The sequence below is a fragment of the Pongo pygmaeus genome, chromosome 7, assembly GCF_028885625.2.
Source record: "Pongo pygmaeus isolate AG05252 chromosome 7, NHGRI_mPonPyg2-v2.0_pri, whole genome shotgun sequence".
Classification (NCBI taxonomy): domain Eukaryota; kingdom Metazoa; phylum Chordata; class Mammalia; order Primates; family Hominidae; genus Pongo; species Pongo pygmaeus.
The window spans coordinates 116,829,165-116,851,710 of NC_072380.2; the positions used below are offsets into that span (position 1 = coordinate 116,829,165).

Genomic DNA, 22,546 nt, shown 5'->3' on the forward strand with positions numbered 1-22,546 from the left:
GAGAACACAAAGGCCAAGGTGGGGAAGCAGCTTCAGTACAGAAGTGAGTGCAAAACACTAAAAGATTTCATTATAGAAATAGCAGAAATGGTCAAGATCTATCATTGTGAAGGATATAACTGATGATCTCAGAAGAACACACCTGGGAACATCACTCTGAAATGAAAACGAGAGTGCTTTAGGGCAGAGACAGCACAGCTGGACTCATAGAATAGAATTCTCACATTCTTCATTCAACATGTGAAACTTATTACCTCTAGTAGGTTATTCAGGAAAGACTACAACAATTATTTTAAAAATAGAGATGTGGTCTCACTGTGTTGCCTAGGCTGGTCTCAAACTCCTGGGCTGAAGGGATCCTCTTACCTTGGCCTCACAAAGTGCCAGGATTACAGGTGTGAGTCACCACTCCTGGCCATAGCAATTTTTAAGGGGTTAAAAGCTACTAAATGGACAAACTGACAAGTCTTGTCTATGTCAGGCCATGCAGCTTCACAAAACACCCTCTCTCTATGCTGGTTTTCTAGAGGAGTTCCTGGGCTGGGTGAGTCATGGGTCTGAAGTGAGCCTAGTGTTATCTGTGCTTCTGTGACTCATCAAACCTAAAACCACCTCTGCAGGACAGAGATTCCTTGATGGCAGGAGAAAGAACAGAAGATGCTCCTGACCTTAGGGTCATACAGTAATTTCAGCAGTGACTACTCCTTGCTAGGCCCCTGAGGCAGAATTCCAGAGATGTCCTGGAAGTTCAGGCCCTGACTTCATTTGGTCAATGGCCCTGTCATTAAAATCGGGATGGTTCCCGCTTCTCAGGCCCTCTTAACCAACCATTGCCGTTCTGAGGCTATTCTTCTGAGAAGTGCAGCTGGATACTCAAAGAGTCCAGCTCACTAACTGCAGACTTTCAAAGTAATTAAACAACATTTGAGCTGATCAGGTTAAAATTCCCAGCTGAGCATAGCTTTTCCATTCTCTGAGTTCTCTAGGAGTGCAGGAAAGAAATCTTGCAGCACCAGCTGAATCTCATCTGCCTAGCCCCTCCACCTTAAGTTGTACCCATTTGTAGGGGTCTCTGAGTTTTAAACCCAATTGGCCTCTCCCTTTCTTTCTTTTTCTCTTTCTCCCTTTCTCTCTCTCTTTTTCTCTCTCTTTCTTTCTCTCTCTCTTTCTTTCCTTCTTCCTTCCTTCCTTCCTACCTCTCTTTCTTCCTTTCTTTCTTTCTTTTTCTTTCTCTTTCTTTCTTTCTTTCTTTCTTTCTTTCTTTCTTTCTTTCTTTCTTTCTCTCTCTCTCTCTCTTTCTTTCTTTCTTTCTTTCTTTCTCTTTCTTTTTCTTTCTTTTGTGTATCAAGTTTGCTACCTACCTCCTGGCCAAACCAGGCCACATGGTTAAGCCCAGTTTCAAATTGGGTGGGAACTACAAAGTTACAAGGCAAAGGTCATGCATACAGAGAGGTCATTAATTGGGATCTACCACTGCAGGGCGGTAAAAGAGAATGAAAATTGATATGGTGGGGAATACCTTAGCATCTACTAAGGGAGTCATCAGGAAGATATGAGATAGCCTGTGAAGGCTTCCTGAAGGAAGGAGAGAAAGAGAAAACCATTTCAGTTGGAAGGATACATTATGTGAATAAGTCATTTCACTGGAGATATGAACACTTATGTAACCAATTCCCAGTTGATAGACATGTGGGTTGTTCTACATATTCTCTATTACAATCAATGCTGATCTGTGTATCTAGCTATCCAGCCGGCATAGAGAGGCATATGGTAGATTTGTACACACAGGTACACATACACATACACACTGCACACACATACCATGCAAATATAAGATAAATTCTTAGAAATGGAATGACTAATTCTAGTAGCTTATAAATTTGTATAGGTATTGTCAAATCAGCCTTTTTCTTTCACTCCCAAGCTTGGGAATTGCTGGGGACTCTCAAAACCATGTCACTGACCCCACTTTTGGTTGTGGGAGCTGGGAGCCCCTCCACTTCCTCTTCCCAGTTCTTTCTTCTAGCAGCTGCCCCCAGGTTTGTTTTCCATGATCCAGCAACTTCTGTCTCCATCCCCCTTTCTCAGAAGGCTCCATCTCCTCCTTCCCCAAGAAGGTTGCAACTGCCCTCAGCTTTCCTCCCTCCCTCCTCAGAGAGTACCAACATCTCTCTCTTATCTTTGTTCTTCTTTGTGAGGCTGATATGCTAAATTTCATCTAGTTTTCCCCAAACTCAAACCACTACCTCTCTACTGCTGCCTTCTCCCTCTCCATTTCCATCCCCAGCACTACTACAAAGGAACCCCGTCCAGTCCAGCCAGTTGGCTTGCTTCTCCCCTCCTCCCACTCCAGTTCACACTCCAGCCCACTGAAGAGTGGTGCCCACCCCCAGACCCCTGCCTAAACGGCTCTTCCAGAAACACCAGTGACTTCCCACTCACCAAAGTCTGGGGCTGTTTCCTCAAGATCCTACCCACTCCCTGACCCTTCCCTCCCTTGGGGCCACCATGGCTGCTTCTGGATGACTCAATCAGACACCCACATTGCAGTCCCATTCTTCCTGTTCAGATGAAAACATCTCATTTCAACAGCTCTCTTCATCTTCAGGACTAAGTCAGCCCCTTACACAAAGGACTCATGAGGGGCATGCAGTCTGTGCACCCAGGCTGAGCCCAAGGGTCTATTCTGATCCTTTTTTTTTTTTTAAGATAAAAGTTCTTGCAGGTATACTAGGGGTCTCCATCAAAAGTAAAGAATAATTTTGTAGAAAGGTTTTGAGACTTTCTTAACTCTCTGAAACTACACAAGCTGGTCCTTTTGACTTGGAAGCTAAATTTCTAAGATGGAAAGTCACATGTATGAGTGGGAGGCATGAAACCAATTATTCGACCTGTCTGGGGTCATGAGTGCAGAGGCGGCTCCTACGAACCATCTGCCTCTTCAAATGTGGATGAGAGGTGGGTATGGCGGATGCTTGTCATTTCCCAATGGCTCGAATGGACATGGGGAGTATGGGAGTGACGGGAAAAGAGGAAAGAGGGAGAGAGGCCGTCCAAGCTTTCACAACTCACTCTCTTGTATTTGAAAATATCTGATTTCATTATTTTCTATAATTAATTTCTAGAACATCTATTCTGAGGAAAATGCTAGAAAGAAATATGCTATTCCTTTGTATCAGCATTACTCTTTGTTGATATTAAATGGCTTAGCCACTTTATGGGGGAAATAAAGAGGTTGATTCATGGTGATGTGACCCTCTCGCCACTTCTGGTTCCCTTTTTCCTGCTATATATCAAGACCTACAGCCCTTGGGAGGTGCATTTCTGCATTCGAAGAAGAACCTGAGAGAAACCTGTAAGTAAACTTTCAGAATAATCTTATTTCTAAAATTGCTTTTAAAAAAGTACCAGTAAATTGGAATAAACAATTGTAACCAGAGCATACTTTAAGGTCCCCTCTACCCCGACAGTCTCCCTATGTATGGAAGTATCAGAAAGTCTTTTCATGTTGGTATCTGAATATCCTCTGCTCAGGGAAAACTGCAGCATGAATATCTTCTTATGGGTGTAGCCTGGGTATACTCGAGCCACCCTCCACTTTATGAATCCCCTCAGCTAATCCTCCTGGTGGTTATGGGGAGCCCTAGGCTGGCTCAGTCCTGCCTGGCCGACGATGCAGCTCCGGGCACCTGGCACACGCGGCAATGGGCTGAATTGTTCCGTAAATGCTATTCTGTTTACCTAGTAGCATTCATTAATCTTTCCTTTCTTGTGTGAAGGCTGCTTTCACAGAGGAAGGCATTTACTGGCTTTCCCAAGGCGAGAACAATGAAAACAAAGTCATGAGGAGTTCTCTCTACCTCAAATGAAGGCCGCAGCTCCTGCTCAAGTTATTTTGGCGGTCTGAGAGAACAGTACATTCTGAACCACATTGTAAGTTTGCAAGAGCTTATACAAAAAAGAAAGGGAGAAAAAAGGAAAAGGAAAAGAAACCCTCCATTCTTCTTTTGTTCCACTCCCAGGTGCTGGGCTTTGATGTTCTGTCTCAGAAGTGACTTCAGAATGCCAGCTCCAAGAACCAGCTCCGCTGCTCACTGCACCTTTCATTTCAGAGAGCATGGGGCTAGTGGGGACCTTAGAACTCAGCTAGCCCATAGGAGCTGAGGTCCAGGAGGTGACATGACCTATCCAAGGCCATGCAACCTGGCTTGGGTAGAGGCAGGTTAGACCACAGGTCTCCCTGTTCGGCGCTCCTTTCCTGTTCTGCTCTGTCCTTTGTTCGAATTCCTTTTAAAATGAGATTCACATCAAGCCAGTGAGGGAGGCTGATGGGTTCAGACTGGCTTCCCGCAGGGGACCGGCAGGGCTGGTTGAGGAGTACAGAAAGAACAGAGTGCTTGTCCGTTTGGGTTTATTGTCCCCTGGGGTGTCTGCAGACTATATCTGGGCTTGTTGAGCATAAGCCATTGGTTTCTGCACAGGCAGAGTCAGAATGAACTGATATCACTTAATGGGAATTGCAGGACATCAGATGAGGCAGGAGCTTTGGAAATGGGGAGAGAGGGGAGCAATAAGATGCTCCCAAGGTCATTGTCTCCTGGCCTTTCCTCCAGAGAAGGTCACATTTCTTCCTCCCACACTTTCAATAGCAGTAAGCCTGTGGGTTTCTGCTTACCAGCTCTGGAGACACATGGGTGATGTGCAGCTTCAATACCCCCCAGTCTAGAAAGCTCCTAGGGTGGGCCATTCATACGGAGGTTCTCATTATTATTTCATGGCTGCATTTTTTGTAGCTTCTGACTGGACCTTGTATCTGAAGCAAGGACGCAGTCATCTGCACCTTGACAGATGATCTGTGCTCAAAAGACAGTGCTCAGGAATGCCGGTCTCCTTGACTCATCAAAAAGGTGGCCAAACAGAGCTCTGTGGGTGGGGGCATGTGTGCCCTCCATGCTGAGGCTCTCAATGCTCCCACTGACACTGAGATCCCATGCAGGGAAAACGACTGAGGTGTCTGCACCTTGCAGAGGTGTCTGCTAGCTAGCATGGGCAGGGTTAATGTGGAAGTCTGGCTGTCTCTGTTTCCCATGGCAACAGCTTGGCCCTGCATGAAAGCAGGTAAATGTGGGCTCAAGCCAGACGCACAGACTGCATGGCTTTGCAGGGCTCTCGGCTCAAATCAGGGCTCTTCATCCCTAACCCTGTTCTGCTATTTTCCTGTTCCCTTCCACCCAGCCACAAAAAGGGCTTTAACCCCATGGAAGAGAGATGGGGCCCTTGGTGGTACTCTGCTGTGGACTGCAGCTAAGGCTTCCCTGCCTGAGGTGTGGTAGAAACTGCAGTTCTGAGATAAAAGCAAGAAATTGGCCATTACTCTAGGGATAGTGCTGTTGGTAAAAGCCAGAAGCAGGTATTGTATCCTGGGGACACAAGCGTGTTGAGTCGGGAATAGACACTATTGACAATGGAGGCAAAATAAAGAGAAATTACAGGTTAAAGGGATCAGGTAAACTTTTAGAAGCTGCCAGAAAAAAACGATGGAGAGGCAGAGGGAGGGACTCTGTAAGCACAAGAGAGGGGAAGAAAACAGTTAGAAATCTTTGGGCAAAAATAAACATTTCCGAGGTATAGAGGAAAACCTTTATGTGTGAGACTGGAACTTGGTTTAAGCATGGTTTTTAAATGTCTCCAGGGATAAAAGGGGAAAAGGTCATTCACAAGAATGGAGAAGAGGAGGGCTAAGGTGAGAAGCGGGCTAGAGAGAAGAGAAGAGAGCCATGTGAGCGTCATCTGATGATCAAGGCTGCACTCTCACAATCCGTGGCCAGAATCAGCTGTCAGAGTGTTAAAAATAATTTGAGCCAACAGTTTTTTAAGAACCAGAAGATGTCACCCAAAGAAATCTAGATTTCTGACTTGAAAAAAAAGAGAGTCAGAAAATCTGGTGACTGCCTCTATAGAGAACTTTCAAGAAAATCTGCTGGGTTGGAGGCTGCTGTTCCTACAAGTTAAATGGGGGCGTGGGCTCTCCAGACCCCCAGAGACCCATGGCCCACTGGCCCACACCCCACACTCCCAAGGAGTATCTGTATCTCCTTACTTCCTTCACTGTTTCCGGTGCTTCTCTGACCCCTGTAGGCATTTGAAATGCTAAGTGCTGCCTGCAGGGGACAGGATGAGCCCCCATTCCTGACCCCAGCTCAACAGGGAAGGTGAGACCAACACCGAATGCACTTTTCTTCCCCGTCCCTGGGAGAGATGGCTAAGTTGGGAGAGACAGCCCTCGATGTGGACCTCAGACCAGGATGGGCCTGCGTCCGGGGTGCCTGAGTTTAAGGGTGAGCAAGGTGAGCCTAACGCTGGCTGTAACAATCTCTGAGTAAAATATAGGTATTCATGACTGCACGATGCAGGGGAGCAAGTGTTCTCCTGGGGAAAGGAGAGCTGCAGTCAGCTTTAGATGGCTCAATAAAGCTGTGCTGGCAGAGGAGGGGAGGATCCTGGATGTGGTTGACAACGCAGGACAGCTCATCCTGGCATGGTGAATCTGCATTTCAGGATTCTTTTGTGATTGAGATCCTGGGAATATATTTCAACCAAATTCAGAAGCTGCTCTATGATCATGTCAAAGAGGGGCTGAGCAGTTGTCCATTCTGACCCCTCAGGGTCATTTAAACATGGGTTAAAATCCTGGCTCTTGCACTTATTAGCTGTGTGACCTTGACCAAGTTATTTAACCTCTCTGAGCCCCAGTTTCCTATCTAAAAAGATATAGCTCCAATAGTACAGGGTTAGAAATCATGTATATCAGATGCTGTGGCCAGGCATAAAGTAACGCATTAATAACTACCATCTATTATTAGGAGTATTTCACTAAGCCTCAGACATTGACACAAGCTATAGTTTGTCTGCTTCTCTAATTATGTATTCTGTGCTGACTGAGGGCCAACTGGATATTGTTATGGACAGAATGTTTGTGTCTTCTGCCAATTTATTTGAACCCCCAGTGTGGCTGTATTTGGAAATTGGGTCTCTAAGGAAGTAATTAAGGTTAAATGAGGTCCTAAGTGTGGAGCCCTCATCTGATAGGACTAGTGTCCCTATAAGAAGAGGAAAATATAACTGCCTCACCATTGTGGAAGAGAGAGACAAGAGACTGGCAGCCAAACAGAGCAGTGGGTAAAATGATTTCTGGGTGCCATGTTGGAAAAGTCTTTGTACTTAATTAAAGGTGACACAGCGTGAAGAGATACCAGAGAGCTCACCCGCCTTCTCTCCCCACCATGTGAGGACACAGGGAGGAGGCAGTTGTCTGTAACCCGGGGAGGGGTCCTCACCAGAACCCAACCCTGCCAGACCTTGATCTGGAACTTCCAGCCTCCACCACTGTGAGAAATCAATTTCTGCTGCTGAAGCCACCCAGCCTGTGGGGTTCTGCTATGGCAGCACTGGCAGATGACAACAGGTACATAGGAAATTTTAATTCCATTACTCAGGAACTGTAGTGGAATTTTAAAACAGGACTCATGAAAAGTCAGAGATGAGATATTAATGTGATGGGAAGTGTGTCACCAAGTGGTGGAAAACTGGGGTTCTCACTCCTAGCTTAGAGTCCCTTAGCCTCTTTGGATTTTATTTTCCTCAGCTGTGACTATCGGCCAGGGAGGTGTCAGTCAAAATCATCTGGACTTGTGCTATCCAATACATAAGCTCCAGTTATTTATTTAAGTAATTTAAATTTTATTTAATCTTAATTTAAATGTAAATGATATGATTTATTAAAATTAAAATTAAATATAATTAAATAAAATAACACTAAAAGTAATTAAATTTATTAATTAAAATTAAATAAAATTTAAAATTCAGTTCCTCAGTAGCACGAGCCCTGTGTCAAGTGCTCATGTGGTCAGTGCCTCCTATGCTGGACAGCGCATATATACAGCACGCCCAGCATCACAGACAGTTCTATCAGACAGTGCTGAATTCTAGAGCTTGCTACCTGAAGCCTGGTCTTCACGAGAGCAGCTTCAGCAGCACCTGGGAACTTGTTAGGAATGCCAACTCTCAGGGGCCACCCTAAACCTTCTCAATGAAGATCTGCATTTTTACAAGATTCCCTCCAGTGATCACGTACTCAAGTCTAAGAAGCTCTGAGGTATGATTCCCTCCAGCTCAAAAAAGAAAATTTACGAATCTGGGTATCTGCTTGACAAAGTCTTTGAGAAGGAAACCACTTGCTCAGCTTATCAAAATTCCAATTTACTGATTTGCCTAAGAGGAAAGAATTGAAATATCTGAAGGAAGATCAGCAGAATGGCTGCACCTCCACAGGAGCAAAAAGAAATCAGCAGATGTCTAAAGGAGGCATGGGTGGCGTCACCGTGCCTGGAGGGTTGTACACCTTGGAGGTTGGTACAATCCAGCTCCTATCTCTTTTTTTGGAGTTGTTTTTTAAAAAGAGAGATGGGGGTCTCTCTCTGTTGCTCAGGCTGGTCTCAAACTCCTGGGCTCAATCAAGCAATCCTCCCACCACCTCAGTGTCCCAAAGTGCTGGGATTATAGGCATGAACCACCACGCTCAGCCTCCAGCGCCTGTCTCTAAGCCTCCCATCAGCTTGGGCATTCAATCTTTGCCTAAAGAGCAGAGAATGGACCTTCTTCATTTTCATTGGCAGCAAAGAAACAACAAGGAATGAGCTGCATTTACTGGGGACCTTTTATCCAGAGAGTCTTAAGGTGCTTGCTAAGGTTCCCCTCATTAAACCAAAAGGAGCAGATAGGTCATATATTCAATTAGGGAAAATGAGGAACAGAGAAGAAATCAATGCCACAGTCAATGATGCCAAAAGGCAGACTGAAACATCAGCCTTTGGGCTCATGGGCCTAAATTCTGCTCTGGAGCTTGAGCTGTAAAATAAGAGAAGATACCTTCAGTCCTCTCACTGCAGAAAGTTTTGGTATCTGGTGAAGTGCTGTTTTTAACACAAAAATAAGAAGGATAATATTAGAGCTGTTGCCTGTTAAGAAAACATGTTCGTCTTACAGGACAAAATTGCAGTCATATATCTTATTTAATTGATACTAGATTTTATTGCAGAACGTTAAAATGTTAATGTGTCCATAAATCTTTTTCATACTTTCAGAAAAATGTCTGTATTAGGAACACACTGTACAAGGATGAAGGCAAGAGAAAGGAAAAATGAATCCAGAATATACATTATTAATTTTTTAGGAAGGAAGCAAAATGGTGGGTGCCTCATAAGGGAAATTAGAAAAAAGTTAAACAGCTGGGATTTCTGATTTCCTTTAAAGAAGAATCTGCTAGTTTGAGACATATCCTTACAGAGTCAACTATTTTGATGCAGGGAACAAAAAGTGAGCAGATAATGGAAATGGGCTTGTGATATACAGGTCAGCTCTTAACAGCCACCGGCAGAAGGTGTGATGCCCCCAGCAGGGACAAGCAGTGAGCTGAGGGTCCTGTCATATCATGCAGAGCCATGGAATTGGGGCATGGTACAGATTACAGGGCCTGCCCAGGAGTCGGGGAAGTCTGGCCTAAATCCTGCTGTGCCGTCTCCACTGTGTGATTGCTGACAAATTCCAGCAAGCACTCAGAGCCTCAGTTTCCACTGTGTCAGATGCAAAGAGCATCTGCAGGCTTGGGGCAGGGGTAGAGAGCTGCTTTATAAAAAGTGCTTACAATATAATAGGGAATTAACATCTTTTAGGGTATCAATCAAATAATGGTTTGGGGTCAAACCCAAAGCAATGGGAGAGCAAACAGTCATGCCTGGGAGGAGAGGCCGCAGCTCCTGACTTCCTCTGGTGCTGGGTGTCCTGCCCTCTGCCCACCTGCCCGCAGAGTCCTCCTGCCTGTGCCGTGGAGCCTGTCTGACTAGGTCCGTAATGCCGGGGAAGGTTCAGCAGCACAGGGGCCTATGGTAAGGCCTGTCTCTATCTTCACCCTTCAGTCCAACCTCTGATTCCAAAAGGAAGCAAGCTTTCAGGAAAAAGGAACTATGGCCTTTTGCTGGCCCCCATTTTAATTACCGTTCTAATTCCCTTTCCTGCTGATGCTGTCAGAACATCCTCATATGTGGGATCTGGACTCTGCTAAGGCCAGTTCCACATGGCAGTGACCCCTCTTCAACACTCAAGTTTGCCTCATATCTCTTTTCTGCTCTGAGCATTTCCATTCAGATTATATGGCAGGAACTGCAAGCACTCTGTATTCTTGGGGGAGAAATTTACACACGTTTACTCGTGACCTGCCTATTCCCCCCATTTTATTTCTGCCCTTCGTTAACCTCATTCGGCCTGAACAGAGAAAGAATAATTTCCTCACCTCTGGTTGCTCAGTTCACAACCTCTATCCAATGCCTGGATTCATCTTACACGACAAATGTAATTCACTGGCTCTCACTGTATTCAGCTACTCCGTAAATTCAGACCCATCCTACTTAATGTGAGAAGGGATTTATTTGAGATTGTTTAAAAATTGATCAATGTCCACATTAAAATCCCATACATATGATATAACGCTTATTAGATATTTTCATGTCAATCAGGAGAGAATATCAAATTTATTTTATACATATCACTCCAAATGAATCCAAGTCTCTCTGAGAGCATCACAGACCTAAATCTGTGTGACTGATGGCGTGTTAGCAGCTCCAGAGTGCCTTCATTTTAATTATTCCAGATCTAGGAAAAAAGAAAAGATGATTATCTCAGTGACAAAAAATAAATATTCTTCTTTTCTTTGTAAGATTCTCAGGAGGAAACTGTTCTCGGAGGGCAGGGGCATAAGAGGGAAGAAGCCATGGTTACAGAGCAGAGACACAATGGCGTCAGTCCAAGGCTGCATTTAAGTTTGGATGCCCTTGGTGTGCTTTCTGGTCTGTAAAATTAGAGCACAAGAAAACAGATGACTATTAAAGAGTAAGCTTGCATAATGCAGTTTATTGACATTTCAGCCTATCAACCTAGGGTTCAACTATTAAGGCTTATGATATGGGACTGTTGCCTTTATCAATAAACAAAGAATCTCTAGCAGACCAGTGCAGAATTCAGTGGCTTAAGATAAATCAGCATTTATGATGGCTCACGTGTCTGTGGTCAGCCGGTGGGCCGGCTGAGAAACAGCTGGTCTAGGATGGCCTCTCTCACATCTGGCAGTTGGACAGCTATTGGCTGAGCTGACGGAATTGCCTGGTCAGGTGCCTTTCGTCATCCAGCAGTCCAGCCTGGTGTAACAGGCTCAAAAATGGCCCCCTCAGAGTTGTCCATGTCCTACTGCTCAGAACCCATGAATATATTACCTCGCATGGTAAAAGGGACCCTGCAAATGTGATTAAGTCTCTTGAGATGGGGAGATTATCCCGGATTATCTGGGTGGGCCCAGCATATTCACAAGGGCTCTTATAAGAGAGAAGCAGGAGGATCAGAGTCTAGAGAGAAAATGTAAGGATAAAAGCAGAGGGAAGATGCAACATTGCTGGCTTTGAGATGGTGGAAAAAGGGTCCATGAGCCAGGAAATGTAGGTGGCCTCTAAAGCTGAAAGAGGCAAGGAATCAAGTTCTCCCCCAGTGCCTCCTGAAGGACCCCAGCATTGCAGTCCCATTTTAGACTCTGACCTCCAGAACTGTGAGAGAATAAATATGTGCTCCTTTAAAATACTCAGTGGTTATTTGTTACAGCAGCGATAGCAGGGAAATGCAGCTGGACTTAACACAGCAGGAGCAGGGTTCCGTGAGAGCACGTGGAGCGAGTCCCAGGCCCAGGCTTGTCACTGTTATTTCTGCCGCATTCGACTGGGCAAAGAAGTCACAAGTCCAGCCCAGATGCAAAGGATGGAGGAATAGACCTCATCTCTTGGTGGCGGAAGGTCGAAGAAGCTGTAAAGTCATATTTCAAGGGAGAGGACACAGGAAGAGTAAAGAATTATGGCCACTTTTTTTGTTGTCAGTCTACCACCATGGCCTTTATGAAGGTCAGAGGACATTCAAAAGCAATTTCTGACCTTGGTTTCTTTTTCATTTTCAGGACTCAGGGAGCATGGGTATCTGGACCTCAGGCACTGATATCTTCCTAAGTCTTTGGGAGATTTACGTGTCTCCAAGGAGCCCCGGATGGATGGGCTTTATCCAGCATTTGGGAGTTTGCTGTTTGGTTGCTCTTATTTCAGTGGGCCTCCTGTCTGTGGCCTTCTGCTGGTTTCTGTCATCAATCATAGTGGCCGCCGGCTCCTGGATTACCACGTGTGTTCTGCTGTGTTGCTCCAAGCATGCACGATGTTTTATTCTTCTTGTCTTTCTCTCTTGTGGCCTGCGTGAAGGCAGGAATGCTTTGATTGCAGCTGGCACAGGGATCGTCATCTTGGGACACGTAGAAAATATTTTTCACAACTTTAAAGGTCTCCTAGATGGTATGACTTGCAACCTAAGGGCAAAGAGCTTTTCCATACATTTTCCACTTTTGAAAAAATATATTGAGGCAATTCAGTGGATTTATGGCCTTGCCACTCCACTAAGCGTATTTGATGACCTTGTTTCTTGGAACCAGACCCTGGCAGTCTCTCTTTTCAGTCCCAGCCACGTCCTGGAGGCACAGCTAAATGACAGCAAAGGGGAAGTCCTGAGCGTCTTGTACCAGATGGCAACCACGACAGAGGTGTTGTCCTCCCTGGGTCAGAAGCTCCTTGCCTTTGCAGGGCTTTCGCTCATCCTGCTTGGCACCGGCCTCTTCATGAAGCGATTTTTGAGCCCTTGTGGTTGGAAGTATGAAAACATCTACATCACCAGACAATTTGTTCAGTTTGATGAAAGGGAGAGACATCAACAGAGGCCCTGTGTGCTCCCGCTGAATAAGGAGGAAGGGAGGAAGTATGTCATCATCCCGACTTTCTGGCCGACTCCTAAAGAAAGGAAAAACCTGGGGCTGTTTTTCCTCCCCATACTTACCCATCTCTGCATCTGGGTGCTGTTTGCAGCTGTAGATTATCTGCTGTATCGGCTCATTTTCTCAGTGTGCAAACAGTTTCAAAGCTTGCCAGGGTTTGAGGTTCACTTGAAACTGCACGGAGAGGTAGGGCCCACAGGTACTTCTCATGGTGTATCCCGGCTATTTGCTGGTCTGTCTTGCAAAAGATCATGAACCTCCCGGGGCAGGGCAGTGGCTCATTCACCTTTGCATCCTTGGTGCCCAGCAGAGTGCTTGGCACACAGAAGGAACCCAACAAATGCAGGTCAAATTGAATCGAAGTCCTGATGTTAGGGTGTGATTCTGCATTAGTTCCCTGTGGCTGCTGTGACAAATGGCCAATAATCGAATGGCTTAAAATAACAGAAGTTTATTCTCAGACAGTTCTTGGGGGAGAAGTCCGAAGTGAGTTTCACTGGGCAGAAATCCAGGTGCTGTTGCTGCTCTTTGTGTCTTCCAGATTCTAGTGGCCGATGGCATCCCTTTGCCTGTGACCACATCACTCCCGTCTCTGCTCTGTCATTGCATCACTTTCTTCTTTGCATGTGGAAAATCTCTCTCTGCCTCTGTCTTAAAGAATCTATATGACTGTATTAGGACTTTCCAGTATAATCCAGGGTAATTTCTCTGTCTCAAGATCTTTGACTTAATAACATTCGCAAAGATCCTTTTTCCAAATAAAGTAACATTAACAGGTTCCAGGCACTAAGACCTTGTATCTTCAGGGCATCATCCAGCCTCCTACAGTCAACAAACACTGAAATGTGGAAATAAGTATCTCTGAGGTTGAACATGAAGTGGATTCCCAAGCAGGACTATCTGGCGTGAACCTAAGAGACAGGGATTTAGGGCCTGCCTTCCTCTCATCCTCAAGCTTGGGCAAGTAGACTTCGAGCACCTTCTCTGAGTGAGAACTTTTCTGAGCATCTTGAGTCCTTATCAAACACAAGAGGGTTCCCAAGGCATCAGTGCAATGTTTAAAAGGATGATTGTTGATAAGGGCTCCTAAGTTACCCAGTAAAATGGCTGGTGCTAATAGCTGATAGCACCCACTTTTAAAAATGCTACACAGCTACACTTTGGTTTTTTGAGACAGATTGGATTACTAGTTCTCAATTTTAAATGTGTGTTAAGAATTTCCTGAGTTGGATATAGAGTGTCAGGCCTCGATTTACACAGATTTTGTTTTAACTGGGAGAGCATTTTAAATGAGCATGCCTGTGATTTCAAGGTAGGTGGTCCATAGACCACATTTTGAGCAACTCTGGTCTAGGTCTTAGAGAGCAAGGACCCTCTAACCCAGAGGTCCTCAACCTTGGATACAGAGTTGCATCACTGCAGATCTGAACTAACAAACCAACTCAATTCCTCTCTCCAGAATCAGCAGAGATTCTGTTTTAATTGGACTGCGGTGAGACATTTTTGAAACCTCCCAGAGTAATTCTAACGTGCGGCCGAGACTGAGAACCCCTGTTCTAAACCCTCACTCCAAGAGCAAAGCCAGAAACTTAACTCCTACTTGCCATCAGATGGATCTGTGAAAAATCTTCTTTAGCCAGGATAGCATCTGTCTCTGAGCTGGTGCCTCCTGCATCTTGAGGCACTCTCTTGAGGCACTTTCTCTCCTCTATTCTCCTTCTCTCTCCTCTTGGCAGCCATGGACAAACAGAGAAGATGGTGGGGATGGGGCATCCCATCGTTTATCGCTTCTTTTCCATTTTCTCTGTGGATATTTGTGCTTATGCTGACATTTCAGAGGATCTGGATATTGTCAGACACTTGTCTTATTGTTTTTTAAACCCAGAAATTGGCAGGCTGAATGACGTGGGGTGTGTATGCACATGTGTGGGTGTGTATGTGCATGTGTGTGATGCTGGGTTAAGTACACTAGCCCAGGCTGGCAAAAATAATGCAGGTGAACCCCTAAACTGGGGCTTAGCCTAGGAGGGTTCTTAGCTTTGCTTGGGAAAGAATTCAAGAGTGAGCTGACAGTGAAAGAAAGCAAGTTTATTAGAGCAGAGTACAGCAAAATGACTGCTCCATAGGCAGAGAAAGACTATCGCATAGGCAGAGTGGCCCAGAGTAGCACTCATGGATTGCTGATCTGTTATATTTATACCTAGTCTTAATTTTATGCTAATTATGGAGTGGGTTATTCATGAGCTTTCTGGAAAAGGGGTGGGGAGTTCCCAAGCCATATAAGACAACTTCTGGGTTATTGCCATGGCATCATTTGTAAGCTGTCATGGTGCTGGTAGGAGTGCCTGATGCAAATATATTATAATTAGCATATAATGAGCAGTGAGGACAACTCGAAGTTTTTTTCATCACCATCTTGGTCCTAGCTGATTTGGGCTGGTTTCTTTGTTATATCCTGTTTCTTTCCACAGGGTCATGACAGAGGCTTAGTAAACAAGTCCTGCTTATCTCCTGCCTCAAAAACACCAACAGCTGTTTCTTTTTTAAAAAAATTATTGTTTTTAACTTTTATTGTTATTTCTAATTGACACATAATCATTGTACATATTTATGGGGTATCCAGTAGCTGTTTCCACGGGTCTGATTTGCCCTACTATTCCTCAAGCTGCAATAGGCTGTGCCAGCTGCTGGGGAAATCACGGAGGAAAAACGGCCACAATGTTGCCTGCAAACCCTTCCATGAAGCCCCACTTGCCATTTCTCTCTTTCCCTCTCAGGTCCTTAAATCCTCCTGAAGCATCCACACTTTTCCTCCCCTTTCCTCTGGCTCAGCAGATCTAGTCCCATGGCTCCTGCCCTCCTAAGCCTGGGCTGCTTCTCAGAGTTGATTATTCTGAGCTCTCTGAGTCCCCTGAAGAATCCCGTTAATTACAAGGCACCCTGTTGCTCTAGATATTCGGAGCAGGGTGAATAATGGAAGTAGTGTTTTAGCTGAAAGCCAAACAAGAATTTCAGACATGCTTGATCTTTGGGGGTGGCCAGGAAAAGGGTCTCGCTCCTTCCCTGCCATTCTCCTCCTGTGTTCTCCTTTCTTGTCTTCCCCCCTCAATTCTCCCTCTCTCTCCTACGTTTTTCTTCTCTCTCATTTACTTCTCTCTCAGCAAGTACCCATGGCTGTGTTGTGAATTCTCACCATGTTAGATAGAGGGAAAAAAAAAGCAAGCTCTGTCTTCCAAAAAAACCCAGCTTTCCAATGACAATGTCCTGACACCTTTGTCTTTGGGCACTGCTGGCTCCTGGGGGTGCAAAGATGTCTAGGTTGTGAGGGCCTCCTTGAGGGGCTTATGTCCTGGGAGGGAGATCACCATGTACACACGCGAAACAGCAGGGTGGTGGGCGCTGGAACAGATGTGAGTACGAGACTGCTGTGGGAGCGCTTCTCAAACTCTCTCCTGCTGTGTCTGGGAGACTGTGCTGCCAGCGGCCAGCTTCTGCATGACCGGCGATGCCCTGCCCTTATGCCAGGGTGCCCTTGGGGGCTCCTGGTCTTCACCATTGCCTCACATTTGCCTAGGAGGAGTCACGCAGGCAGAGAAACACTGGCTCAAGGTGTTGCCAATATTTCTCCGTCACTTTTGTACGATGTTAAGTCTGTGTTTTGAATAAAGAAGACAGGAAATGACCCAGGTAGAGCTAGCTCTGTGGGTGGGCAGTGTAAATAAAAATAGCCAGAGTTTCTACTTATTGGGCACCTACTATGTTCACTGCACTTGGCTGCATTAACTTTTCAGGACTGGCTGACACCAGAGCCTGCCCTCCATTCATTGCTTAGTGTTGTGCCAACAAATTGTTTACTTAAGAGAGGAATATAAATATTAAAACATTGGGGTGCCATTTAGTATATTGCTTAGGCATTTTGAAAGAATTAATTTGTCTTCCACATTACCCTCAACCAACCCCATACAAAAGTGTTGACTCAACCGTTCTGAAGCCCTGATTCCCAACTGCAAAATCCCCAGTTAAATTTCTAGACAAAATAACTTCGTCCCAGACCGAACACCCGCTGCTTTCTTATTGCAGGATTTCTCATCACTGACTCAATCGATGTGTTTGTTTCTTCAATAGTATTAAAAAGAGTGCATGTCTTTGCTCTGGGGACTGAAATCTCTCTATTTAATTGTAGGCAGACCATCTTTTTAATAAGAGAAAGGGAGAGGCAACACGAATGTTTTTCATTGCTTCGGCACAGTGCTGGGGAAATTATAGATTTGATTTGGCATTTGTGTAGAGGTCCCAGGTTTGGGGTTTCCAAAGTCTTCACAGGTACTGGAATAGATCCAAGGTGCCCAGTGTCCTCTGGGTGTGGTTGGGTTCTTTTTGAGAAGTCATTTACCTTTTCCTGGCCCCAGGGCTCTGTGGCACTAGAGTGATAATAACTTACTAAGCACCCCAGTCTGTAAGGCTAATGCTCCTTCCCCAAGGTGTTTAATTTACACTGGGAGTAGTTTGTTCATGGGCAGGATCTGGTCCATTAACTCCTGTTTTGCCAAATTAGAAAAGAAATCCACTGAGAGATTAAATGACTTTCCCAGGTCAGAGAAAGAAAGAGCTGGATCAGCACACACTTCTCTTGTGGGTGGCTTGGCTGGGTGGCTCAATGTCATCTCTGGCCCTCTGTGTCAGTCTGCTGAGGGCAACTGGCTTATTCTCTTGCCTTCAAAAAGAAGGAATGCACCTCTCATGAGCATCCAATAGGGATGAGAAATTTTCCTATTTTTAAGACCTGCCCAAACATGATTTTAGAGTCTCCTTCAATAACGTGGGCTCGAGGGCCAACGTATCAACCCAGCAGGGAATATAGTACACTAAATAAGATTAAACCTCCCTGAGCTCCAGAAGGTAGATGTAGAACATAATTTAATGCCTCAACATCTCTGTGACCTTGTGGTCTGCTTAAGGGGTATTGGGAGGATATGATGGGGTCCTAAGGGGCTATGTTCTAAAGCAATCTTCTCCCTGAGTTTAGCTGACTCTCCGCTCTTTCTTTTGCCCCATGTGTCCTAACATGTAGAAACAAGTATCCCATGAAAATGAGTTATGTGATCAAATTTGTTAGGAAAACTGCTGGCTAAAATTAAAAGATTCCTCTGCCTACTTCTCAGAGCCTTTAACAGTCTAATGGGCTTGTGATTTTCAAAAGAAGGGATAGAGTAAAAAAATTGTATTTAATACACTTCTCTCAAGGGAATCTTTACTGTATTTCTACAAACCCACTTCAGAAAACACTGCAATGGTTACAAATAAGACACATCTCTTCTCCTTTGCTCCAATCATAACACACAAAGGAAGATGTGATAGTTCCTTTGGCCAAAGCTCCCTGTATATTTGAAGATAGTGCTATGTGCTGCAGGGAAGTACTGAGAAAGACAAGGACTGAGTACAAAAATGGCATGCATCATGATTATTTTATTCTTTCATTTTAGAAACAAGGAACTCAAGATATTATCCATGATTCTTCCTTTAATATATCTGTGTTTGAACCCAACTGTATCCCAAAACCAAAATTCCTTCTGTCTGAGACCTGGGTTCCTCTCAGTGTTATTCTTGTGATATTAGTGATGCTGGGACTGTTGTCCTCTATCCTTATGCAACTTAAAATCCTGGTGTCAGCATCCTTCTACCCCAGCGTGGAGAGGAAGCGCATCCGATACCTGCATGCAAAGCTGCTTAAAAAAAGATCAAAGCAGCCACTGGGAGAAGTCAAAAGACGGCTGAGTCTCTATCTTACAAAGGTAAGGCCAAGATGGTGGTATAACTTCCAATTGAGGAAGTGTTGAGTTTGAGAGGGAAATGGGAAAGGGGACTTCGAAGCACTTAATGCTTCAACTTCACATCAGGGCTTGTATCCCAGAAGTAGATAGGACATTGGGGAAAAATGAACAAATGTACGTGGCTAGGGCTCTTAACTCTGTGATTTGAATGCTGATCCAAAGGATACTACAAGATATTCTTAAAATATTGGTTTCAAGAAAGTATGTTCAGTCATTGTAGAGAGGCGACTGCAGAGGTCCTTAGTGTTGACTAGTAAAGGACAAAGCACAGTAAGACATGCTTTCCTAGGTAAAAAAAAAAAACAGACAGGGAAATGTCTACTATAGCTTTGTAAACGCCAAAGAATTTGTTCATTTTCCAGTGTGTGTTTATGTGTGTATATATAGAGAGAGGATATACAAAAATATAATATATATACAAATATATAAATAAAAACATGACTCATACATAAAATGGACATATATCAAAAATTTTATGTAATTTAATACATATTTATTAATGAGGGAATGGTAAGAAAAATTAGAACCAAAGAATAATTCAAAGAACACACATATAGGCCATCAGGAATACCAAACAAATTTGCTTAATAGATGCAAAACTGTCTTTTTCTTTAAGGGTGGATGGGAGGGGTCAGTTGTACGCTACTGGACGGAGATCTTGTGCATGTCACGGACAAGAATCACTCACATTGTTTCTATCAGCCATCTGCAACTTACAGAATTGGGAAATAGCCCATAGACAATGGAAGACCAACATAACCCACAAAAATAAGCTTGTCTATTTCAGTCTTTTGCTGTTTTTCCCAATATCTTTAACCCCACAATGAAAAATTGATGTCAGAGGCATTTAAAATGACTCCAACTCCAATGGCCATTTATCCACTTTTCTGTCTCTTCAGATTCATTTCTGGCTTCCGGTCCTGAAAATGATTAGGAAGAAGCAAATGGACATGGCAAGTGCAGACAAGCCATGAGAGACCCCGGGTACTCCTCAGCCACATCGCACCAGCAATTCCCCTCAGGTCTATGATGGCAGTCACTATTCATGCCGGATAATAGAGAACTATGTGACGCAGTCCTCTCAGGAGTCTGAATTTACAGAGCCAACTTGCAGCACCTAGTTATGCCTCCTTTCATCTCAAAGCCAAAGAACTGCCAGGTAAATGGTTATGTGGTCTATCTTCCAAACAAACCACATGATCTTGCCTGTGACACAATGTAATAGGACTCTAGCTGGGTCCCCTGGTGATGAGTTTCAGCATAGAATAATGTTCAAAGAAAATAAAACGAAAACAGTTGAAATCTTTACCACAGCCTCACAAGCAAATGCCAAGGGGAACATACATGTAAAAAGCCAGCAAACTATCTCCAAACTCTTCCGTCCTTAATGTCTTCCATGGCTATTGCCCCCACAATGGTCTCCTTTCTCCCTGCCCCCTTATTAAAGAACTCTTTCTGAAACCCAGTCCTAGCAGCTCCTAGTTTCTTCTTACCACCGCCTGCACCTCTGCCCTCTACCTGCCTCTATCTATTTTGTTTTTTCCTCTTTTAGCAAATTCCCTGGCTGGTATTTATAACAGGGTGGCCTACGGACCATGTGCATTAAAATTATATACAATTCTTGTTAAAATGTATATTTGGGCCCCTTTTCATCTTTAACTATACTCCAAATCACTTTTATTTTTATTATTTTATTTTTTATTTTTTTGGAGATGGAGCCTCACTCTGTCGCCCAGGTTGGAGCGCAATGGTGTGATCTCGGCTCACTGCAATCTTCGCCTCTCAGGTTCAAGCAATTCTCCTGCCTCAGCCTCCCAAGTAGCTGAGATTACAGGCGCCTGCCACCATGCCCAGCTTATTTATATATATATATATATACACGTATATATATATACATGTATATATATGTATATGTATATATGTATATATGTATATGTGTATATATATGTGTGTGTATATATATATATATATATATATATATATATATATATATATGTATTTGTATTTTTAGTAGAGATGAAGTTTCACTATGTTGGCCAGGCTCGTCTTAAACTCCTGATCTCAGGTGATCCACCTGCCTTGGCCTCCCAAAATGCTGGGATTACAGGCATGAGCCACCACATCCAGCCCCCATATCACTTTTAACGGGTCACAGGACACACTGTCTTTATCTGTTAGGCACGTTTGCCCTCAGTCTGAAGTGCTCTTCCCTGTTGGAAGGACAGACTGGAAAGCAGTGTTGTCACCAAAGGCAATTTTGATCTTGAAAACAGGATTTAGACTCGCTCATTAGGGTCCATCTCACTTGGATGGGAAATGCTTATTTAATTGCAGCTTATTCACTTTGATTTAAATAAATGTTAGTTAAATTTCTTGAGAAATCCATTGTGAAATGTACTCTGTTAATCTTATAGAGGCAGAAAGGTACTGCCCAAGGCAATTTCATAGAGCACCCTTTTTTCACCTCTAATTGTAATGGCCTATAAAAGTATATTGCATTATCGCCTAAATCACCATTTCTCATCTCACAAATCTCAGTCTGGTGCCATATTTTATTAGGAGCTGTCAAGTGTCTTTCTGATGTGCTTATTAACTCTGTTGTCAGTTGAGTTTCTCTTTGACAGTAAGACATGGTAATTCTAAACACCTTCATGAGAACAGGTCTCTTTTATTGTTCTACTTGGGATAAAAAATGTTATCTTTCCTCTTCTCAGATTCTGTATCTACTACTTTGTCTGTTGGGACCTAATCAATCATAATTATAATACGGGATATGTTGAACTCCTCACATGTTACATATTTTTGTCTTAATTTACTTAAGAGAAAGAAGTACACATATCTCACCCTAAGAAAGTAAGAACTAGCTTTCTCAGCCAAACTCAATAATAGTGATTCCCAAAAAGTAGTAAAGACTACTGAAGTCAATTGTTGAGATTATAGTATGGAAGAGAGGAACTGGCTGAAAAAATGACTGTGGGTTGAATGTAGCTAAAGAATCTCTGAAATCTCTGCCATCTCTTCAATATGTGTTTTTAAAATGTGTTTTTTAAATATGTCTATATTTAAAAGCCTGTATTATATTGGGCTAATATAACCCCCACACAGAGGGGAGGAAAAATTTAAATTAACAGGTGGCTGAGGCTTTTCCAAGTTTTCCCAGTTCAAAACCCCTTTTGGTTTCAATCCATCGTGATTGCAGTGACATTGTTAAAAGCAGGAAAGAAAAGGAGGTGAGTAACTGGATAGTGGGGAAAATTTATGACCTTTTATGATCTCAATTCTGAGTGTCCGTGAACTTTACTTTTGTACTCAGGGAGCAGAAGAAATCAGAATTGAATTTGTCATTGGAGCACTCTGTCAAATGCAAAGAGAAAGCAAAAAAGGCAATGACAGATAAAAGCATAACAAGCCACAGTCACTGCAATTAAGGCAGAAGGTGTTTGCACCACTTTTCTAGATGCTGAGGAAATACATTGTGGTGAGGGAAGTGCCCCTACCCCTGCACTCAGCCTCATTTGACAAAGACAGAGAAGAGCATGCACACTGACCAAAGCGTGGGGCTCAGGTGGTGGACAGGTTTAGAGGACTTACAGGAGGACCAGGAAAGACTGAGACAAAGATGCAGGCCTTGCCTGCTCACTCATTCTCTAGGGTAATGGTTCCCGAAGCTGGCTGATCATCAGAACCATCTCCAGAGGTTAAACAAATAAAATAAAATTACAGACGCCCAAACCTAAACTCAGATATACTGACTTAGGTAGGTGGAGGGAAGGTCCTGGAAATCTGCACCCTAAGGAACTTCATGGGTGAT

The 22,546-nt window shown here is 43.9% G+C and overlaps 1 protein-coding gene across 1 annotated transcript; it reads left to right on the top strand.

Annotated features, from left to right (window-relative positions):
* The first annotated feature begins 2,892 nt into the window (after positions 1-2,892).
* On the top strand, positions 2,893-20,200 carry DCSTAMP (dendrocyte expressed seven transmembrane protein). Its single transcript, XM_054499014.2, has 5 exons — positions 2,893-2,958; positions 3,299-3,355; positions 12,050-13,090; positions 18,388-18,696; positions 19,635-20,200. Exons 3-5 carry the CDS (start codon positions 12,062-12,064, stop codon positions 19,707-19,709), a joined length of 1,413 nt encoding a protein of 470 aa, XP_054354989.2. The 5' UTR covers positions 2,893-2,958; positions 3,299-3,355; positions 12,050-12,061; the 3' UTR covers positions 19,710-20,200.
* The last annotated feature ends 2,346 nt before the right edge of the window (positions 20,201-22,546 follow it).